Here is a 17,157-nt window from a genome sequence, read left to right on the forward strand (position 1 = left end):
GTTTCAATCCAACAATGGAAATGTTCACAGACGCTTCCACTTCCGGTTGGGGCGCATATTGCAATGGGATAAGACCGAATGGCTTCTGGAGAAAAGATGAAAGAATTAAACACATTAATGAACTAGAATTAATCGCAGTAATCATGGGTTTAAAATCATTGGTAGGAAATTCACGGAGGTCTGATATCGTACTGAGAGTTGATAATACGACAGCCATCACGTATATCAATAAAAAAGGCGGAATTAAATTTCCAGCACTTAAGAAAGTCGCTAAGGAAATATGGGATTTCTGTGAACAACGTGAATTGTGGGTCATGGCAGCTTATATCAAATCCGAAAAAAACCACGAAGCAGATTTTGAATCAAGGAAACTCGAACCGGAAACCGAATTCGCCTTATCAGATGAAGCATTCCGTGAGATTACTCGTAAATTTGGACAGCCAGAAGTAGACCTTTTTGCCTCACGGTCAAACGCAAAATGTCACCAATATGTAAGCTGGAAAAAAGATCCAGACTCAATAGCCATCGACGCATTCACTATATCATGGAAAAAATATTTCTTCTACGCTTTTCCCCCTTTTTCAGTTATTCTTCGTATCTTACAAAAAATTCAGTCTGACGAGGCTGAAGGGATCATGGTTGTGCCTTACTGGCCAGGCCAGCCTTGGTTTCCTACGTACATATCACTCTGGAATTCTGATCCGATTTATTTCTATCCTAATGTTGAGTTAATTACTTCTTGTGATAGGTCCCCTCACCGCTTGTGGAAAAACCTTACCCTGGTGGCAGCTATCTTATCAGGGAGGGCTTCAAAAGGAAGGGAGTTCCAGAGCAATCACTTGAAATAATATTATCTTCATTGAGCGACTCGTCAAAGAAACAATACAACTGTGGCCTGAAGAAATGGTGGCTATTTTGTTCAAAACAAAATCATGACACATTCGAATATTCTCCTGAAACTGTTCTTAGATTTCTCACTAGAGAATTCAACGAGGGCGCTACTTATGGAACTCTAAATTGCTATCGCTCAGCGGTGGGTTTGTTGTATGGACCAGAACTTGGCGAAAATGCCACGATCAAACGATTTTTTAAAGGGATAGCTAAAAAGAGGCCATCTCGTCCGAAATACGACACCACTTGGGACCCCCAAATTGTGTTACATTATCTGAGCGGATGGGGAAAAAATGAATTATTGTCTCTAGAAAAAATGACTAAAAAATTGACTGTTCTATTGATGCTTGTCACTGGACAGCGAATGCAGACTCTAGCGTTGATGAACATTGATAATATTACACAAAAGGATTATGGATTCGAGATAAAAATCCCAGACAAGATAAAGACCTCAGGGATAGGAAAATTTCAGCCTGTGTTAAAACTTCCTAATTACTTAGACCATCCTTTGATATGTCCAGCAACTGCCTTGAGAGATTATTTGAAACAAACTGAACAATTGAGACTCAATGAAAAACGACTGTTGATATCCTTCCAAAAACCACATAAATGTGTCACTACACAGACGTTGAGTCGGTGGATCAAAGGCGTTCAGGAAGACAGTGGTATCGATACCAATCACTTTCCAGCATACAGTACTCGACATGCAGCAACCTCAGCTGCTGATCGGAAAGGTGTCTCCATTGATGTCATTTTGAGAACTGCCGGTTGGACCCAGAAGTCAACGACGTTCGCAAAATTTTACAATAAGGAGTTGATAAATGAAGATCAAGATTTTGCAAAGGCCATACTAAGAAAAAAGAAATAATAATTATTTTGGTGCTTTGAAATGATCACCATCTTCATATAACGTTACTAATCAATAAAAACTGTTTTTTGTAACAGGACGATAACCGTTCTCTAAATATCTACTATTTGATCTCGAAGGAAGAGGCGCGAATACAATTTATAGATTAAACGAACTTACCTGTAAGTGAAGTTCAATCTTCATTGTATTCGCGCCTCTTCCGAGAGATCCCCCCCCCCAAAAAAAAAAAAAAAAAGATATAAGGTCCCGTTCAAGATTCCTGACACGAGGAATCTCCCGATCTCTCTACGGTTACGTCCACTCTAAAAGAATGAGGAACGCACGGTGCGCAGCGCGGGCTTGGTGATTCAGGGTTGTCTATCGGTAAAAAAGACAAAAAAAATCCTTAACTCTGAATATTGTTGTGGCGACATCGGCAAAGCGATGGGGTTACTACTATTTGATCTCTCGGAAGAGGCACGAATACAATTAAGATTGATCTTCACTTACAGGTAAGTTCGTTTAATCTATAAATTATATTGATTATTTTTCCCATCCAAATCTTGGCCAATAGGATTGCACCATTCGACGTTATTTTGTATAGTCAACACGGTATTTCAGCGGATATTCTTGGAAATTTCACTGGAAATTTTGCATGTTGATATATATAAAAAAAAACAAATGTTGAAGTAACCCTCAATTGTATCTGACAGATTAAATGGCAATTCGTTGAAAATTATGTCTCATGGTGCAATTCTATCGGCCAAGATTTGGATGCAAAAAATAATCCCCCGAATACCACTCGAACTTCGAAATTATCTGATATTTCCCTCAAGGTTCCCTGCAAACAAATAAGCTCGTCAAGTTTTCCAGAAAAATCACTCGCGCTTCGCGCTCGTGATTTTTAAACTGGAAAACTTGACACGTTCATTTGTTTGCAACGAACCTATCGGGAAATATCCGATAATTTCGGAGCTCTTGTGGTATTACATGCGATAATCTTGGTACTGCTGCTTCGTTCAACATCACCCATATGAGCGCGTATAATTCCCCAAATTGTTTGCCAACAAAGAAACGTCAAATGAATAAAGGAGCCATTGATATAATTTCTCTTACCTTCACAAGATTGGTTGTAGAATATCCATGATCTTCGTAGTCGAAACTTGCATATCCTGAGCTCATTGTCTTCAGTGTATCGTGGAAGTCAATGATAATCTCATTAAGTGGCAGTATAAATTGTAGAATAATTCGATTGGTATCGAACTGCTTTGTCGATTGCTCTACACCCCGTTTCTCCAAGCAGAGAGACAAAATGGGACCAAGGTATTTGGCTGAATGCAGAACATAAGAAAATCAGTTAAAAAAAACAAATGTTCACTGAAGTTACTCGTTATTGAGACAATCAAAGTCGTTAATATTTTAATCATACCAAGTTCAAAGCATTATGTGTTTATTACTATTTGGTTTCTAAATCGAAGACTGAAAATTCCATGTTTTTTGAGTTTTCAATTTCGCATGGATATGGTTCAATATCGTCTGAAATGACGAGATATGATTTGGTTTACGATATGTCTGTAGCAACGTGTGGACGTATGTGTGTGGGTTGTTCACACTGGATCGAAAATTCAAAAGCGGTAATTGAACAATAGTTGCAAATGGCAATGTGGCAAATTTCAGCCAGATCGGTTTCATTATATCTCAAGGTATAGAGATTCATCAGAAATCATTTTTTACAAATATCCCAGGATTGGATGGACCAATTTCCATATTCTTTTTTTTTTTTTTTAATGATTATAATCATGTCTATCTTACCGTATCATCGACCAATTGGGGGAGGGGGGTCCTGAAGGACTCAGTCATTACATAGAATGATATTTTGAGATATTCGATGACTGAACACAATCTATTCATATAAGATTTGATTTTACTTCACTACGTCATGAGCTCCGTCCCATCCTACTTGGATATACCCTGAGAATCTCTACATATCCACCAGCTGCCCGTATATTCGTATATTGTCATATATTGTTGTGGCCCCTTTTATTTCTCGTTCATGAATTCTACAATTGCTTTAATTATTTTTGTCTCCTTGGCATCTCTCGATAGAACCATCATCTCTACTTCCCTTGATGCAGCAACTACGCACGGCTCCTTCCTATATTCCGAGGTAATCGTTCTACCGAACCCCTTAAAGATGTACTTAGGGTTAGATTTGTTGGTTTGAGTCTGATGGCAACACCTTCAAATCGGTAGAAATAAAATAAAATTGGATGGAGAGGAAATTACAAAATTCTATGACACCAACGTATAATAATCCAAAGTCGCGAAACTAATTCTTTAAAATGGAATATCATGAAGAACGATAATATTATTAATTCATCCCGCCCACGATAAAATTATCAAATTACTGGATCAATTATTCAGATCGTACTGAGCCGTACAGAGTGTAACACTGTTCCCGGCTTGGTCTCGGTAGTCGGGAGCGACGTTACTTTCACCCATTCCTATACTTGCATCTGATATTTTCCAACCGTAATAATGTGGCCACCAGCAAGCTTTCTCTGAACTAAAAGCTAACAAAAAACGGAAGAAACGGCAGGGCATGGGGATAATCAAAGAGGATTGACTGAAATAAAAGCTCCGTTCTGGAGGTTTGAGTGACGCCAGCGGCACCGCACTACCTCACTCCAGAAGAGACGGTGCCACCAGCCAATGCTGGGGTGTTTGCCCGTCAGCCGACTTAACAATTCCTCAATTAGAGGGACTAGTTAAAATGGAAGTATAGTTCTCTGCATCACCAAAATGTGTTTTTTCTATTGAAATTAGGTAACACTAGGATGAGCAAAAAGAAAAATATGAGGATGCTTCCTTTAAAATTAAGGAGATTGGGAAAGCGTCATTCCAAACCCTACTACCGGGACTTTTTAACTTTTAGACAAACAATCGAATGGTTTCTTGATTCGCGGTTTCAAAGAAACTCTGAAAATGAGAATTCTCTGTAGTAAGATAGAGCTTAAGAACTATGTGCAATTACAAACGGGCAGACACCCCAGCATTGCATGTGGCGCCCTGCCTCTTCTGGGGGGAGGTGCTATGATGCCCCTGGCGTTACCTAAAACCCTAGAACTGAGCCTCTTCTTCAGTCAATTCTCTTTGTACTCAGCTACTAAAGAGATCGAACCGATAGTTTTTGAGATAGTGAAGGACAAAGTTTTACATATACAGTGTAATATCTTCGAAAATAATTAAAAAATTTTATCTCGATTATTTCTTGAGTTATAACACATACAAGTAATTTTAAGGAAAAATGAACCAAGAAGAATAAAACAAAATTACGGCAGGTCAAAGGGGCTTCTCTCGACTCATGTGTATAGCAACGATGAGTATCTAAAAAATATGGATTCGGTCAAACCTTTAAGGAAATTACGAAGGTTAAGGAGAGGGTGAAGTATGATTTTTCGAAAACCACTATGTCTCCGGAATCGTTCAACGAGTAAAGCTAAATTTTGTCCCAAAATTTCAATAAAGCAAGCAGTAATAAACAGTCGAAATTTCACGGTTCTGGATAAATGACCACAAGTGGGCACAGAAATACCCACACACACATATACAATGCTTAAAAACCATTTTTGGAATGTAGTTCGTATGCTGAAGCATTTGAAATGCAAATTTTCCAATTGAAAGAAATTATAATTATAATACTTGCATGCGGAAGCAAAAAAAAACAAAGGACTATGCAATTCTTTATAGATATCAAATGTGACGTACTAATTTAGATTCTTACTTGGTACAATAATAGTTCCTAAAACCATGGGTTCCATGAATTCCGTAACAATTTGCGGATTTGGAAAATGTGCCGGATTGTTAAATGTTATCTCTTCCGATTTACGCTCCTTGATATTCTGTTTTCCAATAATTTTTGCTTTATACGTTACACTGGGTGCAGTGATAATCGGGGCTGCTTTATACTCCTGCTCCAGTCGTTGACAGAACACTTCCATATGAAGTAATCCCAAAAACCCTAGTCTCCAGCCCAAGCCCAGAGCAGGACTGAAATAAGAATGATGTTGGATTCTCAATAAACAATATTTTAAACACAGATTTATTCTTAAAACAAACTTATATTTTATTCATGAAACAGTAGCTTCAACAACCGATTCGTCTGAGAGTTTCGGAGCGCGGAAAAACTACCTTACTTAAGGTGCCAAATTACAATCAAGTGAAAATCAAAGGAGTCCTCAGCTTGATGCGCTTGAGGATCTCCGGTAAAAATGTAGAGGGAGTTTTTAGAACTTGTGTCGTAGGGTCTAGAATGGTTGAAAACTCCACGATGGAACAGGTTTTATTGGAGGTTCCAATTAGGCAATATACGTTAAGAGTAATTGAATTGGGGAAACGCGAGGAGATTGTGATAATTGGGAAACGTGAAGGAAAATATTACTGTATACAGGGTGGCGATCAGGTAGGGGCGAACTCTAAACAGGCATGTTTTGGGGGTGATTCTGAGCAGAAAAGTCCTTTTCTACTTTTCGATCGGACTCACCCCTGCAGAGATATGGGGGTGAAAAGAACGGCCAATGGGGCGCGAGCATTGCGCGGCTCTCCGTCCGTGTGCCGCGGGTAAGCAGTGTGCGTGCTTCCCCTTCTCCTCGGGCGGACGTTCCATTCCGCTAGTGAGTAAGAGAGAGACAGGGGGAAAGATATTTCATGACAATCCTTTCAGGGGGGGGGGGGGGCGCTAGGATGATTAAAAACCGATTATTATTTACCTTAGTATTATTTATTAAAAGACAAGATTCTGAAAACCGCGGGCATCCCCCTTGGCGTTCCAAAGCTAATTATTTAAATGTTAATTATCTCATTATGCAATAGCCCTACAGTGTTTTGTCAAGAGACCTTTCTTGTTGTCAATTAAATTTACAATAAAAAAGATCTCTTGACAAAATGCTGTAAAAGAGCCTATTATCGAGATAATTAATAATAAACAATCGCGGGCAAATTTCAGAGGGGATAGCTCGCGATTTTCGCGGAATCCGGAGCAATAACCGCGTTATCTTGATTATCACGTAAACAAATGGATTTACGGCCTTTTGTCACAAGACATTTTTTGCAGAGAATCAAATTATCTACAATAAATGTCTCCTGGTGGAATCCCGTAAATCCATTTGTTTACGTTTTCCAACAAAAAACCCGTTTTGCCAATTATCTTGTAAACAAATGGGTTTACAACATTTTGTCAAGATGGCTTTTTTGCGAGAAATGCAATTTTAAACATTAATGATCTTATCGAAAAATCGCGTAGATGTCTTAATTTGATAATTAATCGCGGATTGTTGTTTAAAATTCAAATCCAATTATTCAATAAACAAATGGATTTACGGGATTCCACCAGGAGACATTTATTGTAGATAATTTTATTCTCTGCAAAAAATGTCTTGTGACAAAAGGCCGTAAATCCATTTGTTTACGTGATAATCAAGATAACGCGGTTATTGCTCCGGATGCCGCGAAAATCGCGAGCTATCCCCTCTGAAATTTGCCCGCGATTGTTTATTATTAATTATCTCGATAATAGGCTCTTTTACAGCATTTTGTCAAGATACCTTTCTTGTTGTAAATTAAATTTACAATAAAAAAGATCTCTTGACAAAACACTGTAGGGCTATTGCATAATGAGATAATTAACATTTAAATAATTAGCTTTGGAACGCCAAGGGGGATTCCCGCGGTTTTCAGAATCTTGTCTTTTAATAAATAATACTAAGGTAAATAATAATCGGTTTTTAATCATCCTAGCGCCCCCCCCCCCCCTGAAAGGATTGTCATGAAATATCTTTCCCCGTCTCTCTCTTACTCACTAGCGGAATGGAACGTCCGCCCGAGGAGAAGGGGAAGCACGCACACTGCTTACCCGCGGCACACGGACGGAGAGCCGCGCAATGCTCGCGCCCCATTGGCCGTTCTTTTCACCCCCATATCTCTGCAGGGGTGAGTCCGATCGAAAAGTAGAAAAGGACTTTTCTGCTCAGAATCACCCCCAAAATATGCCTGTTTAGAGTTCGCCCCTACCTGATCGCCACCCTGTATAACAATGAAATGCCGTCAATGCTCTGATCATACCACTGTTGTTCAGTGGCTTCTATTTACAGCATCTTTGTTTATTATAGTTCCAAGAAACGTAGGGCGGATTTGCATAAGGCGTTCGACGCTATTCTAAAGAAGATTTTCTATGGGCGGATTCAGGTACACCATTCGAATATCGACCAATTCGCGATATGACAATTTTCAATGGTGTAAATCTGCCTTTACGCGCATACATTATTTTCAACGTACACTTGCCTATCTACTTTGCTTTTACCCTTAAATTCAATCCTTAAAATTTTGAGTGAATCAAAAATATTAAAGAGCTTATAAAGAATGGCTAGTTCGTCGTTGTACCTGCGTGTTACTTAGACTCATTTTTTAGGAATAGTTTAATGTTAAAAAAATATTGACGCATTTATTGCTGTTAGGGCCAGTTTTTCAACAAGTTAACCGCGTGATTAAAGTGGACTTAAGACCCTCTGTCACCAGCTAGGCTCGTGACAGAGGCTTAAGGGGTTATTCTCATGTGATCACTTCGAAAAATCGATTTTTTAAAAATATTTTGACAGTAAAACCTATTGAAAACATGCTGTGAAAAATTCAGACCGAAATTCATAGTATTTGATAAGTTACAGCTCATAGTCGCCGACGTCTCGTAAGCGACTGTCTACCAGGCTTTAAACTTTAAACGCGTTTTTCTCGAATCATCATTTTCTGAAACGGTCATGGTTCTACAAGAAAAAGTATTCAACCGATTGCTTTAAAATTTACATATGTTCTTCTACTCATTTATAGTTATCGTCCCTACCAGAATTGTTTATGTTCGAAAATATTTTCATATTTTTTTTAAACGATTTTTAACGAAGAAGAACAAGATTTTCGTGATTTTTTTTTTGAAGTTCGATATATATTTTTTTTTAATGAAATTGATTATATTTGGTAGGGACGATAGCCGCAGATCTACTGAATAATAATCCATTCGATTTTTTTATCCCAGACAACATGAACAGCCGCTATCACCTTGACCAATGAACTGCCTTTTTTTGTTGGGGACTACTTTGACTTAAAAAAAATATATGTTAAAAATGTAAAAAACGAAAAAAAAATTTTTTTTCGTAGATTTCAAAATACAAATAAAAATATATTAAAAAATCAACATGATTGAAGTTTGTTGTCGCATAAAAAAAAATTTCCTAAAAAGTGGTAAAATATAGGCGTTCACCTGAGAGTAACCCCTTAAGAGCCTTTCTGTCATCAGCTAGGCTCGTCAAAACACCAGATCTGTTGACAAAATCACCGAGATGGTAAGTGGGGCCCCTGTATACTGCCTAAAAGCGGCAGATCGAGTCAATTCACCATTGCCATCTACTGATAAAATTTGACAAGTAGTCGAAGATGAAATCTATAAAAACAAAGTAGTAAAAGGGTTATGGGAATAGCCCCCGAGTAAATCCCTTTACACATGATACTTTTTTTCCCTATCTTTTACTGTAGCCCATAATCTCCGTCGACAGTGTTGGCTCTCTGTATACCTCACTGAAACTTATCAAGATTGGCAAGTCCACAAAAAGTAACGGAAAATTCACCGGGCCACTGCACGATTTATGGGGCGATTATCTATCGCGGAATCCTAGCAAAATTAACGAGGAAACTCAATGTCCATTCAATAAAAACCATACCGACGTCAGTGGCGGAAGCGGCCAGGAGTTAGCCTAGTGTGCGTAAAGTTGTGACCTCAAATTTCAGGGGATGCGAATTTTTCACAAACTGAGACTTCGAGCAGAGACCATGGGGGAGATCAGCAGGGCCAGTCCGGGGAGATCAACCACGAAATGTCCTAGCGGTAGCGCCGGAACTAATTTTGCAGGCACGTTTGTTGGTAAGGTACCGACCGTTATGCCTGCAAAACCGGAGCAGAGGGAAAAGTCGGTAACCCGGATAGTGTGGGGTGGGGGAATACAAGGAAATAGGGGAAATTAAACGGCTGGGCAGACGTTCTGAATATCCGAACGGCGTTGAGCGAAGCTTTATCCTCATTGGGGGGGGGGGGGGAGGGATTAATTTTCAGAAATGCAGCTTAACGCGCATCAGTTCTCGGCGACGGCAAGCGAGGATTCCCAATAGACCCCCACGTTTCAAAAATTCATTTCTCCCTTTCTACTTGAGATGAAGAAATGAAACCAACGTCATTCAATTGGTCATTAAATTGTTCATTAATGACGGTAGTTTTGTTTCTTAATCCGAGTTAAGAAGGGAGGGAATATTTTTGAAAAAGGTAGCTTGACGCACATCAGTTTTCGGCGGCGTCAAGCGAGAATATCAAATAACTCCCCACGATACAAAAATTAATTTCTCCCCCCCTAGTTGTGTGCGGGGTAGTAACCGTAATGATCAACTCAAAGGAAAAATAGAGTCTTTCAGTTTGATCCTTCCCTACGGTTGTAAGTCGCAGGTATACACCTTGGTGCGGCAACACTGTCTCCTGCACTACTACTCACCAAAAGTAATTCCCAAGCAGCGATGTTGTTGGTTATGTAAAGGGAAGAAATAATCTCAATCACATAATTTGATGTTCACAAATAATTAGAAAATCTTTAATTATTAGATTAGATTATTTATTACCTTCACATAAACAAGAACATCGCTGCTGGCGAATTACTTTTGGTGAGTAGTAGTGCAGGAGACAGTGTTGCCGCACCAAGGTGTATACCTGCGACTTATAACCGTAGGGAAGGATCAAACTGCAAGACTCTATTTTTCCTTTGAATTGATCATTACGGTTGCTACCCTGCACACAACTAGAGGGGGAGAAATTAATTTTTGATTCGTGGGGGGTTATTGCGTATTCTCGCTTGCCGCCGCCGAGAACCAACTAATGCGCGTCAAGCTGCATTTTTCAAAATTAATCCCTCCCCTCCTCATTCGGATTAAGAATCGAACCCCTCATCATTAATGAACAATTTAATGAGCAATCGAATGACGTTGGTTTCATCCGTTGATGTCAATTAGAGCGGACAATATCAATTTGTAAATTTTTAAAAATGGATTGCCCGCTCTAATTTTTTAATTTTTAAAAATGAATATTGCCCGCTCTAAGTGAGATCAAGCGATGAAACCAATGGCATTTGATTGCTCATGAAATCTCTGATGACTGACGATGGTTTCGTTTCTTAATCCGAATTACGAGGGGGAGGGATTAATTTTGAAAAATGCAGCTTGACGCGCATTAGTTAGTTCTCGGCGGCGGCAAGCGAGAATACGCAATAACCCCCCACGATTCAAAAATTAATTTCTCCCCCTCTAGTTGTGTGCGGGGTAGCAACCGTAATGATCAATTCAAAGGAAAAATAGAGTCTTCCAGTTTGATCCTTCCCTACGGTTATAAGTCGCAGGTATACACCTTGGTGCGGCAACACTGTCTCCTGCACTACTACTCACTAAAAGTAATTCGCCAGCAGAGATGTTCTTGTTTATGTGAAGGGAATAAATAATCTAATCTAATAATTAAAGATTTTCTAATTATTTGTGAACATCAAATTATGTGATTGAGATTATTTCTTCCCTTTACATAACCAACAACATCGCTGCTTGGGAATTACTTTTGGGGAGTGGTAGTGCAGGAGACAGTGTTGCCGCACCAAGGTGTATACCTGCGACTTACAACCATAGGGAAGGATCAAAGTGGAAGACTCTATTTTTCCTTTGAGTTGATCATTACGGTTACTACCCCGCACACAACTAGGGGGGGTGAAATTAATTTTTGTATCGTGGGAAGTTATTTGATATTCTCGCTTGACGCCGCCTAGAACTGATGCGCGTCAAGCTGCATTTTTGAAAATTAATCCCCTCCCCGTAATTCGGATTAAGAAACGAAACCACCATCATTAATGAAGAATTTAATGAGCAATAGAATGACGTTGGTTTCATTTCTTCATCTCAAGTAGAAGGGGAGAAATGAATTTTTGAATCGTGGGAGTCTATTAGGAATTCTCGCTTGCCGTCGCCGGGAACTGATGCGCGTTAAGTTGCATTTCTAAAAATTAATAATAATTAATCCCTGATAATTAATCCCCCCCCTAATGAGGGAAAAGCTTCGCTCAACGCCGTTCGGATATTCAGAACGCCTGCCCAGCCGTTTAATTTCCCCTATTTCCTTGTATTCCCCCACCCCACACTATCCGGGTTACCGACTTTTCCCTCTGCTCCGGTTTTGCAGGCGTAACTCTCGGTACCTTACCAACAAACGTGCCTGCAAAATTAGTTCCGGCGCTACCGCTAGGACATTTCGTGGTTGATCTCCTAGGACTGGCCCTGCTGATCTCCCCTATGGTCTCTGCTTCGAGGGGCGGGAGACTGTTCATAGGGCAGTCGCCCATTAGGGTATGGGTTTTTACTGTGGTTGCCCATGCCATCTCCGATGTCCGATAGGAGTGTGAATGGTGTGTGGTGTAAAATTCACAGCCGTATGGATAGACTTTGGTAGGGCCAATTAGCCAAAAGAGGGCAGAAAGGTCCGGGATATGTATTAAAAAAAAAACATAAAAACCGTAACTCACCTGGAAGCTCTCCCTCCCACTGCCAGACTCTCAAAGAGCTATGATGCTTTGAATTATAAGGGGTCCAGATGGAGTGAAAAATCCTTCAAAAGAGCGAGTAGCATTTTCACCGTGCTATAAAATTTATACATGGCCCTCTAATTTTTGAGCATTGTCTTAATAATTTCTCATATCTTTCTCTCAATTTTCCAATGTCTAACATTTGTTTTCCTCATGAATGACATATAATAATTTTTCAAGAAGTTTCTTTTGAGTTTTCGAAAGATTTTTCTGTGCATTATAGAACTGAATGGAATTTCAGCTGAAATGTTCCTATTCATGACAATTTTCCTTGAGGAATTCCTTTCAGATATTACAAATTTAAGAAATTTTTATGCTAGTTTACATCATATTTACCTTGTCTCTATTGACATGCTGACGGCACTGTCATTTAGAACAAGCCGCTCAATAGCATTCCTCAATGACATATGTTGTGATTGATCCATCGGATAAATTCCAGCAAAGACCATCGCTTTGACGGGGGTGAATCCCACCAACGGTTTCACAGGCACATTTTTCAGATGAATCGTATCACCAATGTATGCATCGGCTGAAGATCTCATATTGCAGACCACACATCCAACTTGTCCTGCATACCTAAACTCAACCAAAGTCAGTAATCCATTGAAAAAATGACAATTGCATTTTCTAAAACTATTTCAGCATAGGGTGACGTAAAAGAGAAAATATGATAAATATCATGAGATCTTGTTTCAAAGAATGAATAATTTCGAATTTGATGATAGTTTCCCTGAGATAGTCACCGCACTCAGTTAAGGAAGATAAAAATGAGTTTTACTAAGTTGACATGGGTATGAAATACCTATAAAAATATCATTTTTCGACTTGACCAATTGAAAAAAAAAAACTTACAGTGATTTCACCTGTTCTTCCTCAGGCCTCAGTAAGATGAGCTCCCTTATCTCGTAAGATTTTCCAGTGTGAAGTGAAGTAATCTGCTGGTCAACTGAGATCGAACCTTCTGCCAGATAAATAAGTGATATGGCCCCTCGATATCTATCATACCAGCTGTCGAAGATCAGTCCCTGAAAGGGTTTGTCCAAGTCGACCACGGGAGGAGGGATTCTCGTCACCACAGCTTCCAGCACCTTATCCACATTGATACCCAATTTAGCAGAAATTTTGATCACTTCGTCTTCATTTATATCGAATAAAGATTGCAACTCTTTGACAACTCTCTCCGGATTTGCATTCTTGAGATCAATCTTGTTGATTACTGGAATTATCACTAAATCTTTACCAAAGGCTAGATAAAAGTTCGCGACAGTCTGGGCTTGGACTCCATCATTGGCGTCTACCACTAGAATAACCCCCTGGCAGGCCGATAGAGATCTGTGCACTTCGCTGACAAAATCTACATGCCCTGGAGTGTCGATCAAATTCAACATGTACTCTTCCCCTTTATAGGTGTATTTTAAGGAGACTGTTTGGGCTTTAACGGTTATTCCTCGCTCCCTCTCCACCTGCAGTTTGTCTAGCACCTGAACACCAGAGTTGGTTCTGATCGCTCCTGTTATTTCAAGGAAACGATCAGCTAAGGTGCTTTTACCGTGGTCTACGTGAGCGATTATACTGAAATTTCTGATTCTCTCAGCTGGTATTTTATACTCTTTGTGCTCACTGGAGTCAGTGGAGTAATACCTTTGCAGGGCTAGCCCTCGGCTGGATCTGGAATCAATTATGCAGGACGGTCTCAATTTAGTTACATCGCAATATCAGAAACCGACTAGCTCTAACGAAAAATGTGTTAACCACAAGGTGTATCATATTCGCAGAGGCAAATCGGATGGCCGTAGAATTTTCCGAATTCCCAGCCGGAGAACAAAAGTGAAATTGCCCATAAAGTCAGAGCCAAAGATAATTTTAATTAATTATCGATAATATTACAGTAGTTCCAAAAATATTGATTTTTATTTGCGGATAAGCGGCCGATTGTAATCGTTCAATGTCTTCAGGTTTTTCTATGTAACTCACCTTTTATAAACTTCAAGTTGATATATTGACTTTTCAAGCTATCAGGGTGATAGTTAAACATTTTTGCAAGGAATACGAAAACTCGACGTTTTGCGTCCTTCGCGTTTTGGGGGATTTGGAGTGATCTCGACCAATGTTCGTACAACTTTTTCTAAATCATTATCATTAACACTAGAAAGGAAAATGCATATTTTTTGCTATATCAAAAAAGTTCTATTATGAGAAGAATAAACTGCAGAACTTTTTGCAAAAATCAGCAAAAATAAACGATATAGAATAAAGTGACGAACCGACGACGATAATCGAAGTGGTTAAATCGCTGAGCGGGATAACGGAAGCTTGACCATCCGGGGTTGGAGTTCAATTGGGGACACTGACATTTGTAATCTTTGGAAAATCCTCAGGCGAAACTCTACGCACTAGGAATCATCAGAAAGCGCTAAGAAGAAACGTTATTTTTTTATGAAATTCCTTTTCCTCTGGCCAAATTTCGGGTTACACCCCCACCACCCTCTCTCCGATGCGAATGCGACTCTGAAATATTTTCGCCGCCAAAAATGAAGCCCGGGACTTTTAAATTCAAGTTGATGCATATTTTTAGTTTTTATGAGAGACATACTTTTATCAAAAAATCTTGGGAAAATGTATGAAAGTTATGACGATGTCGGTGTCGTGAAAATATGGCAAGATGTTTCTCAAACAGTTACATTGTCATCTTGTTTAGATTTTATTTTCATTGCCATAATTTTCAGTTGAATCTTCGCAGTTGTCTCGACGAGTACCATAATATCCTACAAAGGACATCGCAGTCAATTCAAATACTCGACTCAAATCGACAGGGGTAAAAAGTCCTTTGTGAATCAAAAAATTATTCAGCCATATGGTCAGGATCAACGTACTTGGCGCGGTTTTTCCTGATGACCTAGCCTATTTGGATATGCGATCTTTCCTTTTTTCGTTAAAAACCGCCCGTGAGTCTTGACCTGAGCAGTGCTGACCCGTATAGCACTGCTGACTGAGAAGTTCGTCGTAAGAATCTTTCATCCCTATGCATCAACTGAGGAACTACGATAGTTTGTGTCTCGAACATAGTTGAATGGTAGAAAATTCACTAGTCCGATGGTCTGCTCGTCAAGATTCTCATCCCTATGCATCAACCGTCGACCTACGCTAGTTAGTGTCTCGAACATAGTTGAATTGTAGAAAATTCCCTGGTCCGATGGTCTGCTCGTCAAGATTATCAAACTCATAGACCTTTTCACGATAACCAGGTGGAACTTTCGGTTCAATTTTTCGCTTTGTTGATTCCCCTAGAATTCCCAGACTAAACGACAGTTCGTGTAATAGAGGAAAGTACTCTGTTGTCGCTAGTTCTAAAGAGAAAGTGGTGAGTTTCGAAAAAACCGCGCCAAGTACGTTGATCCTGACCATATGGCTGAATAATCTTTTGATTCACAAAGGACTTTTTACCCCTGTCGATTTGAGTCGAGTATTTGAATTGACTGCGATGTCCTTTGTAGGATATTATGGTACTCGTCTTAGTCAAAATATTCATAGAGAACTCAAAAAGGGTTTAAGGACTCCTATTATCACCAGCTTTCTCCACTGGTAAATTCAATCAATGAGCTTGGCGTCTTTTGTTATTTCTGTAGTTTTTTCAAATTTCCATAATTGTGGCTTCACTTTTTAAGTAATTGTTGTTTTAAGTTTTTTTTCAATTTTGTTTTTCAAATGAACAACATCGAAATATATGCTTGGCGCATTTTTTTACAAAAACATGTTTTGTTTTTGTTTTTTGGCGGATTTCAAGCATTTTTTCAAAATGGACAAGAGATTTCATACCTCCACTACCCAAGCTACTATCGAATGAGAGTCTTACTATTACTTAGATTTGCTCCGTTCTAAAAATAAAAGATAGACATCCTTAGAATTTCTCGACCATCGCATTTTGGCAATGTTTGTATCGTCTGTTTTTATCCATTCGGTTTTCTTATCCCTAAGCAGTCTAATATAGTGGTGGTTTTTTCCGATTTTGCCATGTAACACGGCACTATGGACGGAATATGAATCACCACAGATTTCAACTATAGTTGTTGGAACTGCTTTAAGTTTCCAACTGCTGATTTTTTGTTTAACATCCTTTTTATTGAACGAAAAAATGTTCAATTTTACAATAAGTACCCCGCAGCTACTACTTAAGCATGTTTTTCGTGAAGCATCAGTGACATGTCCACAATTATCAAAATGTTGTGAAACGTCGTACCAACATGACAGTGATCTTTTGATGAAATCATCTAAGGACACTGGTTCTTTGATGTTATTAAATGATAAACTCAAAACAATATTATTCTCTTTTGAAGTTTTCATATAATTACATACTTTACATCGATCAAGATGAGTAAATTCATGTTTTAAATTTTGTTGTAAATCACGCACTTGGTCACATAAACGCTCCAGAAAGATTACGGGATCCTGCTCGTTATCAAGAGAAAATTTATCATCGACGAATTGTATGAGTGCACTTGCATTCAAAACTTCAGAGCCTTCTATGTATTTTTTCAATAATTCATTTATTACTGAGTGCTCATCTTCGGGGGTGAGCAACAGTACTTGGCGTATTACGAGGGACCGAAATATGCATTGAATTACTGCATTAGCATAACTGGCACCACCGGCAGAATTGCATAGCCCACAGATAGACGAACTTATATCGACTTGTTTATTTTCTACATTCGTCTCATCATT

At 39.1% G+C, this 17,157-nt stretch overlaps 1 protein-coding gene across 2 annotated transcripts in view; it reads right to left on the bottom strand.

Moving 5' to 3' along the window:
* The window catches only part of LOC135167714 (translation factor GUF1 homolog, mitochondrial), a 30,286-nt gene that overhangs the window by 7,537 nt on the left and 5,592 nt on the right, over positions 1-17,157 (bottom strand). The window contains exons 2-6 of one of the 2 annotated variants that reach the window (XM_064131208.1): positions 13,291-14,106; positions 12,775-13,014; positions 5,523-5,788; positions 2,855-3,069; positions 1,415-1,741 (exon numbers count right to left, since the gene is read on the bottom strand). In XM_064131208.1, the coding sequence (XP_063987278.1) occupies positions 1,673-1,741; positions 2,855-3,069; positions 5,523-5,788; positions 12,775-13,014; positions 13,291-14,106 (1,606 nt within the window). In that variant the 3' untranslated portion in view covers positions 1,415-1,672. Of the gene's footprint in view, positions 1-1,414; positions 1,742-2,854; positions 3,070-5,522; positions 5,789-12,774; positions 13,015-13,290; positions 14,107-17,157 lie in introns of those variants that run through there. The other variant, XM_064131198.1, reaches the window with a different exon arrangement.

Source organism: Diachasmimorpha longicaudata, chromosome 1 (assembly GCF_034640455.1).
Source record: "Diachasmimorpha longicaudata isolate KC_UGA_2023 chromosome 1, iyDiaLong2, whole genome shotgun sequence".
Classification (NCBI taxonomy): domain Eukaryota; kingdom Metazoa; phylum Arthropoda; class Insecta; order Hymenoptera; family Braconidae; genus Diachasmimorpha; species Diachasmimorpha longicaudata.